General features: G+C 42.8%; 1 protein-coding gene across 1 annotated transcript in view; it reads right to left on the bottom strand.

Moving 5' to 3' along the window:
- Nucleotides 1–11,492, bottom strand: part of LOC110530265 (receptor-type tyrosine-protein phosphatase N2) — a 155,251-nt gene that overhangs the window by 6,366 nt on the left and 137,393 nt on the right. The window contains exons 17-22 of the mRNA XM_021613182.3: nucleotides 11,170–11,317; nucleotides 10,621–10,694; nucleotides 5,348–5,425; nucleotides 3,005–3,124; nucleotides 2,474–2,640; nucleotides 256–309 (exon numbers count right to left, since the gene is read on the bottom strand). Of these exons, the coding sequence (XP_021468857.3) occupies nucleotides 256–309; nucleotides 2,474–2,640; nucleotides 3,005–3,124; nucleotides 5,348–5,425; nucleotides 10,621–10,694; nucleotides 11,170–11,317 (641 nt within the window). The remainder of the gene's footprint in view (nucleotides 1–255; nucleotides 310–2,473; nucleotides 2,641–3,004; nucleotides 3,125–5,347; nucleotides 5,426–10,620; nucleotides 10,695–11,169; nucleotides 11,318–11,492) is intronic.

The following is an 11,492-nucleotide window of genomic DNA, read 5'->3' as shown; positions in this document are numbered from 1 at the left end:
ACACAAGCTGCGTAAACTCTAAACTATATTCCAACTGTTTATTTCAGGTTTGATATATATTTGGGAACTGTGGATAGGACTGTGTATTCACAGTATAAAAGGAAAACACAGTGACTTAGATCTTTGCACATCTATTCAAGCCGTATGACTCAGAGAGACAGAGCAATACTCATAGATGTCAGGCCCAGTACAGACACACAGTATAATGTGATCCATCATTTACCTCTACTGAGGTATAATACTGTTTATACTTGCCTGCAGTGGACTATTATAGGACAAGATCTTCCCCGGTAGCACTTGTTAACCTTTCTGCAACAGAACAGACAGACATAAAGCATTATAAACACTAAATCCCAACATCAAAATTCAATTAAATATAACATAAAAGAGTACACCCAGTGATTGAACCAATGTTATTCTCATTTAGGCTTGGTTTTAACTGGGCAACACTTCTTAAATGAATAAATACCCGATAGAAATGCATTTCTGTATATCAAGAACAAGTCTACATCAAGGTAAAAACATTATAATGATACTATGGAGGAAAGATACATCCCCTGTCAATCAAATCACATTTAAATAATAAATCCACATTTCACAATCATAATTAATAGACTGACTTAATGAAGATATGCCATTGCAGTGGTGATATATTGGATTGTGGTAATGAGGTGTGATGGCTGCTGGGTAAAATGCCTGTCTACATCCCAAATGGCACCCCATTCCCTATTTAGTGCACTAATTTTGACCAGGGCTCTGATCAAAAGTAGTGCACTATATGGGGAATAGCGTGCCATTTGAGACTCAGCCCCTGTGACCGCCGTGCATTAACCTTGTACAATTAAAGACATTACACAGTGGCGAGAGAAGGAGACACACTCCTGCCAGCAGCACCGTACAGCAGCCCTCACATTGTTAGCTACTAGCTGTTGTTGTGGGGGTGAATTATGCTGGACCAGATCTTTTGATCATGGAGCGCAAGAACTACAATGTTAAAGGGGTCTCGTGGTGGGGTTTAGGGGGTCACTTGGGGTTTAGGGGGTCACTTACTCCCTTAAAAGTACACTAAGTAGGCTAATGATCTTACTGAAACGTATAGAACTAAATAAGAATTCAACTTCCATCTGCATGTATACTACAGTACTTATACATGGGGCAGGAAACGGACCACTTAAGCCGAGGATTTGTTTCATGCTCTCGCTATAATCCCCAATGATAATCTCTTTAATAAATTGGATTTAAATTAATAGTATTTCTTCATCGATCAAAAGTAAATTGACAGAAAAAATTACGCAACAAACCAAATTTTTTCACAATTCAGAAGTCCTGATCCCACCATGAACCAAGTTACCATAGGACAACAGCAGATCACCAATGGTTGGGGGAGTAGTGGGGGAATTCAAAGGAGGGAGGCGATCCTTAGAGAAGTTAAGCTTATAGAGAGTATCAGTCAGAGGAAGTCAAGCAAATCATGAGCAAGCAAAAGGTGAGAGGTCGTTAGAGAGAGGAGAGGCTGAGGAGAGAGAGGAGAGGGGTAGGAGGAGGAGGGGGGTTCCGCAAGGCCCCTGGTTGCAGAGTCACAGTTTCCAATGATCACTTTTGTGACTATGCAACTGGGCTCATATTACTAGCTGCAACATCACAAAAATGACACTGGCAACCGCTAATTAGCTGGCAAAATAACAGAAGGAAGAACCAAACCAAAACAGGTAGGTAGCTAAGAAACTCAAAAAAAGAGTGTGCTGCTCAATCAGAAGTAAATCATGTTAATTAAATACATGCCGGCATACAGAGAGAGGAATTAGCTAGCAGTTTATGTTCTCGAACCCTCAAGTGTGATAAATGATGTCGAAACCACAAACCAATATTCAGATTCAAGTGTTACTGCAATAGCATGCGATAAGAAATTGAGCGAGAACTCATTATTTTCCCTCACCATTCCTTCACCTGTGATAAAAGACAATATTTCTACACTCACCACAGTTGGTGGTTTCGATGGCAGTATATTTTCTTTGACCACACGCCCTTGTCTTTCCCCAGAAGATCTCACCTCATGAGTGTGCACCACGAATACAATAACACCAGGCTATATAACATCACACTGCTCAGACTTGTTCTGTTATGTGAAAGTGTCCTCGGCGGGCCTTAGAGAGCAGCAGGGCTCGCAATAAAGAGATCACTGAGTCATAGTAGTGATGGTACTATACGAGACTGGCACGTAAAAGTGGGAGGAAAATAACAGAGAATATTAAAAGGGAACCAGAAGTTTAATACCACAAAATACCTTATTGATACCATATTAATCTGACAATAATATGGTCGCAAAAATCTGGTATCTTTCCCACATATTTCCTGGAAACTTTCCCCAGATTCCTTCAGGCTTTCTGGAAAATCTGAGCATTTTGGGAAAGTTCTCCGGATTTTTGCAATTTTCGATAGTGGTGAGAATAGCCCTGACTCTAGGAAGTCCTACCTGCGGAAGTCCAGGAGAGTCCTGCTGGACTCAGGGACATTCTGGTTGAGCCAGGTGAGGAAGTGGAACTGTGTGACGGTGCGCGTCTCGTTGGTCTGCATGTTCTTCAGGTAGAAACTACGAACCAGGAAGTCATCACACCAGATGTGCTCCGACACCAGGTTCACCTACAAAAAGAGGAAGTGATGTCAGAGAAGTCGAAGGAGTTCACATGGTCTAATTCTATGGTCAGAGTTATCTCTGAATACACACTTATGCATGCCATTATAAGTGCACTAGATTTTAAACATGTAGTGCACCTTAAAGTTCGTATTACTGTATTAAATTATATTAAACAGATTAATACAATTAAAAGGGAGTCAGTTTACAAAAACATTATGCTGAATTAGTCTGTTGCACAAGAGCCTGCATTTTAAAAACAAAACGACTATAACCATATTTCAATTGAGAACAGACAACACACACAACTATAATAATGTAATAATGGTCTATTTGATCAAACAGCCGACATTGGATAGCCAGGCCTCGTACCTCATAGATGTGGTAAAGGTTGGACCCCTCGTCAGGCCAGTAGTGGTAGCACTGTTTGACTCCGCTCTCAGTGAGGGGCGTCAGCATGACAATGACCACACAGCCGTTCTCCCACACCATCTGCACACAAAAGACAGAGAACCGCCATTTTGTCACACGGCAACGCCAGATAATTGCCTCGTGACATGCCTACACACCCGCACTTGCCTCTCACTCACGCAACTCTATTCAGACGCTCTCACACACACACTTTGAACCACCTTTTATGTAGGAGCCCATTCACTTGTGTCACAGGAAACAGACAAAACAACACAAACAAGAATATTTATTCTTCTCAATTTCTTTGGAATAAAATGCTTGATTAAAATAGTTCACTATCATCCGTTCATTCATCTTATTGAGTCGTCTGCATCTAAATTACAGTATCATCTACTTTCCAAAAGGCAATTGGTAAAAATACTGTTCGCTGTCGCTGTGAATTTATTAAAGTCCTCGAAATGGTTGCATTTGTCAAAACTTTAACAATAGTAAAACAGTTTGGGAACAAAAATAAAAAACAGCTACATATCTAGGGGGGGTTGACGGTGCAAATTAGCCCACACTAAAGCATGACGCTACAGTGCATCTGACTGTCAATGTTTTAATTGTATCTGTCCCTTAACAAATGAATACATTATCGTTATTGAGAGAGTCCCTCTCCCTGTTGTGTCGTTCCAGAACGAGGAGTGCCTGTGTAGGTGTATTTTTCCCGCTGACATAGAGCCAGTTTATTTGCCGTTGGCCAGAAACTAGATAGGCTCCAGAGAGCCATTGGCAGGATAGAAAAACAGCAGGCAGGTTAATGGAGCTAATAAAACATTATTGTTACAGTCATCAGATTACCAGGATGCTTTCACCTATGGCTCAACATTTAATAATAAAGATACTAGTGAAAGTAGATCCTCTTAAAGGGGCCATCAGCAGTTGCTACATCCAGTTTGGAACTTAGAAATGAATAACTGTGTATGTACCCATTGATTCTAGAAGAATATAACTTCTAAATGCCTGACGATCGTATTCAAACTGTTGTACCCCACCAGAACCCAAACTAGAAGCCTGTTTTACTCCAATGTTTGTCAACAAAGTAACTGTAGACACGCCCCGTATAGCTTCAAAACATGGTTAATACTACATTGTGATGTCATGGATGGCCGGTCCTTGCATCCATAGGTCTGTTTATGAACTTCAGACTGTTAACATTTCTCCAGCCCCATCCCTCAGTTTGTCATACTGCAACCGGGGGCTGGGAGGACGTTTTGTTATGGTTTCAACTGCTGATTGCCGCTTTAAGCCCATTGAACAACCCTCCCAATAACTACAGTTATAATGGTCCTGAATAAATGTGAAGTTACATCTAGGCTATTACTTGATTCTCCATTGAAAGTGCTTCTTAGTCTAGGACTAGTCTTAATCTGTGTCTCGGGAAACCAGCCCTTGATGACTGTAGAACATCATTCTTCTGGAATGGACACTTAAAAATACCCTCAATTAAAGCCTGAATATGGAAGCTCTCTGAACTCTGAGTCGCCTTAATGACGATGGGAGAGGGAGAAAGAGACAGGGGAGAGAAAGGGAGTTAGAAAGAGAGCGAGAGAGAAAGAGGGAGCGAGAGAGAGGGGGAGAGGGGAAGAGGAGAGGAGAGGGGAAGAGAGTGGGGGAAGGAGAGAGAGCGAGAGAGAGAGGGGGGAGGGTGGAAGGACGGAGAGGGGAAGAGAGCGGGGGAAGGAGAAAGAGAGAGTGCGAGAGAGAGGGGGAGGGAGAGAGCTAAAGAGAGGTGAAGAAGAGAGAGAGCTGCATCCTGTGTGGAGAGGGCCAGTGAATGGACAAGAGGGAGAAGATTAGTGAGGAGAGGAGAGAGAGCCTCCATCCCCCCTCTCCAACAGGGATTAGGCAGAGAGGGGGGTCCAGGGACAGGGGGAGGCACATACATCAGTTGTCCTCATGCTGGGCCAGGCACTCCCTCCACTCAGTAGCACAATTCAAGTAGCATTCTGGTGGCCAAATGGCACCCTATTCCCTACATAGTGCCATTATCAGAGAGGTAGAATAATAATGAACCACTTTATCGATTGCATGAAATAATCAAATCAAATTCAAGACGACCTCCCTTTCTCTCTATCTGTATGTATAATGTATACTGATATTTGATTATCATTTGCAACTAGATTGTGTAGCGGTATATATGGAGGCTAAGGCGTCTACAAAAAGCACTTGTCTCCAGTTTGAATTACACTGCTAATAACACGGTTCCCTTCTTGTTAAAGACTGGAGAAGATATTGATTTTATGAGAGAGAGGAGTGTACCTGCCAGAAATCAGACACCGTGGAGGGGAGAGGGCCTTGAGTAGCAATGTAGGCTGGGTTCCGTGGGTCGTGGTCCATCTGGGGAGAGAGAAAGAGAGTGAGAGAAAGAGAGTGTGTGTGTGAGAGAGAGAGAGAGAGAGAGAGAGAGAGAGAGAGAGAGAGAGAGAGAGAGAGAGAGAGAGAGAGAGAGAGAGAGAGAGAGAGAGAGAGAGAGAGAGAGAGAGAGAGAGAGAGAGAGAGAGAGAGAGAGAGAGAGAGAGAGAGAGAGAGAGAGAGAGAGAGAGAGAAGAGAAAGGTTATTACTTAATTATTGATAAAGTACAGGATCAAAGTTTACCCTCATAGGTGCTTTGAGAAAGAATAATAATCTTAGACTGGGTCCCATCGAAAAATAGATCAAATCAAAATGTAAAACTAAATCATAATGAAACAACACTATCAGGTCCAATGAAAACTTCACGGAATCATTATCACATAGAAAAAGGCAATTTAACAATCTGTAAGAGCAATTTTAGCATGAGGCTGATTTAAAGTAACATCCCCAATGGCTGTAGAACAAGGACAATCAGAGTATTGCTGCCTGCCCTGCCCTTCCAAAGAAATAGCCTTTGATGGCCAGTGAAGCGTTCAAGGTCTCTATTGGGCTAACGCAGGGTGCAAAACCATTCACCCTGGTTAACCAAATGTTTGTGGACGAACTCCTTTCTATGAATCTCAAATCCAAATGACGGCTTTTCTTCTTCTACGGTGCTTAAATATACAAGGCTGCTGAACTCTCGCAAACTTGGAGTGCGAAGAAAATTGAAAAGAAGCGTGGGCCAGAAACGTGGGGCGAATGCGAGAATAGGTAAGTGACAGTCATACCTATTACCATGCAAATTGTATGGAAAATGCAATAATTGGATAGGCCAATTTAGCTGGAAGCAATTATGGGAGAAGACAGATAATTCCAAGGCTTGAACACACAAAATGGTCTTTAATAGTATTCTGTTGCTTTATGAACTGAAATAATAAAATGTTTTAAATGAACTCGGGTTTGCACAGAAGATTACACTTTTAACTTTAATTTATTAACTGGGAGAAGAAAAGAACAGTATTAACTAGCTAGATGTTTGAATTTCAATTAAAGCAGAAAAACTGTCACTGCAAAGTGCATTTGTTAAAGGATGGAGGAGAATAGACGGGCTGTAAATGGTAAAGTGCTTTTTAGTAATTTTATATAGTTGTCAATTATGACAAATGCTAACAAAGAGTCAAACATTTTAGCTTTGGCCTTTAAAAAAAAAAAGGAATAAAGAAATACAACAAACGTCTACTGTTTTATGCAATATCCTTGCTTGACGACTCAAACGGAATTCTTCCGTTGCTGTCATTCGCTACATACTACAGTCTGAGACTGCCATCATTGAAGTTGTTTGTGGGGACGTCAAAATGAGGGGTGTTGTACAAAACAAAGTTATCCGGGATTGGAACATCTCTAACCAATTAGAGTATGAAAACCAACGACCAATTTTCAAAAAGTCACTTGGGACCAATCAGACGGTCTAGAATGTATTTCCATCCTAGAAATCGTTGGGGAGGTCCTCAGATCCAGACTCATTGCTACGAAGAAACTAACGTCCGCAATACCCTTGGGGAGTATCTGATGCAACATAGAAACGGACTGTGTCCTTGGTAAATAATAATTTGTTCTTAACTGACTTGCCAAGATAAATAAAGGTTAAATATAAAATGTTAAAATAGACTCAATACGGAGGCTCAGTGTGAAGTCTCTCAGAACACTCAGCACAGAGAGAAAGATAGAGAGGGGAAGGAGAAAGAGTGAGGGAGGGGAAGGAGAAAGAGAGTGAGGGAGGGGGAGGAGAAAGAGTGAGGGAGAGAGAGAGGGAGGGGGAGGAGAAAGAGAGTGAGAGAGGGGAAGGAGAAAGAGTGAGGGAGAGAGGGAGGGGGAGGAGAAAGAGTGAGGGAGAGAGGAAGGGGGAGGAGAAAGAGAGTGAGGGAGAGAGGAAGGGGAGGAGAAAGAGAGTGAGGGGGAGGAATACTGACTGTACGCATTCTCAGTGTATGTCTCTCTTCTCCCTCCCTCTCTCTTTCTCTAGCTCCCTCTCTGTCGCTCTCACTCTCTCTGTTGTTCTCTTTTTTTCTCTCTCTAATTTCTCTCTCTCTCTCACACATCCAAGTGTCTGCTGTCTCCCAACTGAGAGTTGGTGCTAATGACATTCTTGAGTGTGTTTCTTCCATTCAGCCGTCAGTAGACTGAGGGGCTGATGCTGTTGATGGGTTTCCAGGAACCCAGGTTGGAGAGAGACAGAGATATATTTTTCTTTCTCTATCTATCTATATAGAGAGAAAGAGAGAAATATATATACACAGAGAGAGAGAGAGAGAGAGAGAGAGAGAGAGAGAGAAAGAGAAATATATATATACACAGAGAGAGAGAGAGAGAGAGATAGAGAGAAAGAGGGAGAGAGAGAGAGCGAGCGAGAGTGAGAGAGAAAGAAAGAGAGAGAAAGAGAGAGAGAGAGAGAGAGAGAGAGAGAGAGAGAGAGAGAGAGAGAGAGAGAGAGAGAGAGAGAGAGAGAGAGAGAGAGAGAGAGAGAGATTAGTCATTATTGGGACCTAATGAGGAGCAAGCAGCAACGCGACAGGCGTAATCATGGCTGTTTTGTTCTGCTCAGCCAGGGCCTGTGTTGCTGTAATTATCAGCCTTTCTTCCCTTCTGGCCGGTGGCTGTCGGTGGCAGCTATTGCAGAGCACTGCTCTGTCTGTCTGTCTGTCACCAACGCACCATGGGGGACCGAGGCTTATCAGGTGATTCACTGTGGTTCTGGGCCTCATTTCAGAGGTGTTTCAAAAGGTATTCAATGGGATTGAGAGAGGCAGACTCAGATGTTTTGTTCCCCATGTATTGTGAGGGACAAGTAGTTAGGATCTGAAAGTGAGAGTCCATAAGACAAGCTGGAGCATCCTTAGAAACTCGACATACACTTCAACTTAAAACCAACAGGTGCACTGTACTGTAATGTCTTCAAAACAAAGCCATGCAATAATAGTCCAGGATGACTTCGCTTGAAACCAGAGATCCTACAGTAGAGAGAAGAAATAACAAGCTCTTTATGCCCCCATCACAAGGCAGCTACACAATTCTTATAATAATATCGTTTTAAGTTTTGCTTTAGGATTCAGTGTTACTTTGCAGACAAACATTCTCCTGAGTGCCAACAACAACGTTGTGCGCGTGGGCGAGTGAGGAAATCAAATTGCCAGAAGCAGAGGTATTTCTGTATAACTGGTTGTACCCATCATGCTTGTCAGTCGGTCGGTGTTTGGAAAAGGTTCTTCTGTTTAGTTGTGAGTCACATCCAGGCACCTTGGTGTGACGAAGCCTGGGATGTGTCCCAAATGGAACCAGATTCCTTACATAGTGCACTACTTTGGACCAGATCCCTATGGATCTGGAAGAAGTGCCCTATAAAAGGGAATAAGGTGCCATTTGGGACGCACCCCTGGATTTGAAATGCATAGTGTTCCTGCTTCTTTTAATGGAATGCTTCGGGATCTGCCTCCAGGTTTATTTATTTTACAACCGTTTTCAAATGGGTATGATCAGTTACTGAATTCACGTGGTTCTTATTTCCCTCATTCTCTTACAAATGTTTGGTCATTGGACATTCACAGTTGAGTTACAGAACACTATTGTGCTCAAAACATCATTTTTTTGATACTTTAAGCAGGTGTAAAATACTGTATTTAGACCTACACTCTGGAAGTTTTCCAACAGGAACAGTTCAATAAGCCTGATGGAAATAAATGCTTCAGTCCTCATCCTGATTTACTTCTTACTGTATGTATTTGCTTGTTTATGCTGGGTACTGCAATTCAGCTTTTAGCTGCCGATGTGTAATCAACTAAACCTGAATATACTATACTGTACATTGAGTGTGGGCCAGCATGCCTGTGGAACGCATGCCCTGACGAAATGAGGCTGTTCTGAGGGCAAGGGGGGGGGGGACACGACTCAGGAAGGTGTTCCTAATGTTTTGTACACTTAGTGTGCATATGCAACATCGGAACCCCCCCAGAAATGAACTGCATAGCCGTGCCCAACAGTAAACAACAACACATACACCAACATCGGAACCCCCCCAGAAATGAACTGCATAGCCGTGCCAAACAGTAAACAACAACACATACACCAACATCGGAACCCCCCCAGAAATGAACTGCATAGCCGTGCCAAACAGTAAACAACAACACATACACCAACATCGGAACCCCCCCAGAAATGAACTGCATAGCCGTGCCAAACAGTAAACAACAACACATACACCAACATCGGAACCCCCCCAGAAATGAACTGCATAGCCGTGCCAAACAGTAAACAACAACACATACACCAACATCGGAACCCCCCCAGAAATGAACTGCATAGCCGTGCCAAACAGTAAACAACAACACATACACCAACATCGGAACCCCCCCAGAAATGAACTGCATAGCCGTGCCAAACAGTAAACAACAACACATACACCAACATCGGAACCCCCCCAGAAATGAACTGCATAGCCGTGCCAAACAGTAAACAACAACACATACACCAACATCGGAACCCCCCCAGAAATGAACTGCATAGCCGTGCCAAACAGTAAACAACAACACATACACCAACATCGGAACCCCCCCAGAAATGAACTGCATAGCCGTGCCAAACAGTAAACAACAACACATACACCAACATCGGAACCCCCCCAGAAATGAACTGCATAGCCGTGCCAAACAGTAAACAACAACACATACACCAACATCGGAACCCCCCCAGAAATGAACTGCATAGCCGTGCCAAACAGTAAACAACAACACATACACCAACATCGGAACCCCCCCAGAAATGAACTGCATAGCCGTGCCAAACAGTAAACAACAACACATACACCAACATCGGCGTCATTCAGGGTGAATAATAGTAATATCTCAGTTCTTTACACATCAACTGTGCTTTCAATAACGAATAGGGTGTACCATCCATAGTACCCTTTCCCAAACTTTCCCCATGTGAATATTCACACCTTATTAGATTTTTTTTGTGAAAAATAAAGAATATTCAACGCATGAAACACAGTGTGTATAAGAAATACAAAGCATCTTAGTAAAGCTAAGCTAAGTTCAAATATTATATTGTAAAAACACTGCTTTGCTTTTGTTCATTCTAAATCCCTGTTGGGCTGTCAGCACAGCACGCCACACCCTCAGTATAAAGCAGAGAAGATACTTACAACTGGGCTGGCATTGATGTAATCTGAATTGCCTTGGCTGTTTTCAACCTTCAAGGTTATTCTTGAGTGATCATCTGAAATATGAATGGAGGAATTATTGCACCAACTCAACAAGGCGTCAGCACCCGACCCGGCCTGCCTGCAGTGTGTTTCAAGTACTGGAATACTGAAATAATCAAAAACATACTCAAGCATAACCTTTAGCTTATCAGTTAAACCAAGAAACCTGCTCCATATATCATATAAAGTAGTCTCAGATGGGTGCAATTGACAGTAACATGATATCTAACAGCATTTTAAGACAGTATTTTAACTCAGAGGTCAATCACCTATAATGCAGGGACAAATCAAAGTGCAAGATGAAGGTAAAGCTGTCTTAGGTCTGGGGAGCAGGAGAACTGCTCTCTATACGGCTGGGAGAAGGGGCTCAAATCCCATTCACTGCTCTTTCAGCACACACTGTTCTACCTTTCCTCTCTATACAACATGGAAGAATATGGAAGGATTGGGACCGCCCCCCTCTTTTAAAAGAAGAGTAAAATAACTCACAGGCCACCACAGCATTGGAGCGGTTCTTCTTTGTGTTCCCGGCCCCCAGGCCTGTAGTGGAGGCGTTGGGCTCAGCCTGGTACCCACACAGAGCCTCCCACTCCTTCTCCAGACGATTCTGGTTTTTCAGGTGGTCCTCCATGTAAAACTAGGGAGGACGGAAAACATATGGATTCAATATGGATGAAATAACTAGAGTTGTACCCATTTGGTTTATCAGTTGGTGTGTATTCTTCCACAATGTAAGACCAGGGAGGGAAGAGAAGATTTATTTTAATTTCATTTTGGCTTCGTCAATAGCTACCTGGCCAAGAAGAAGCAAT

This window comes from Oncorhynchus mykiss, chromosome 8 (assembly GCF_057628025.1).
Source record: "Oncorhynchus mykiss isolate SJ-2025 chromosome 8, ASM5762802v1, whole genome shotgun sequence".
In the NCBI taxonomy this organism is placed as follows: Eukaryota; Metazoa; Chordata; class Actinopteri; order Salmoniformes; family Salmonidae; genus Oncorhynchus; species Oncorhynchus mykiss.
This window is presented reverse-complemented; position numbering and strand designations above follow the sequence as displayed.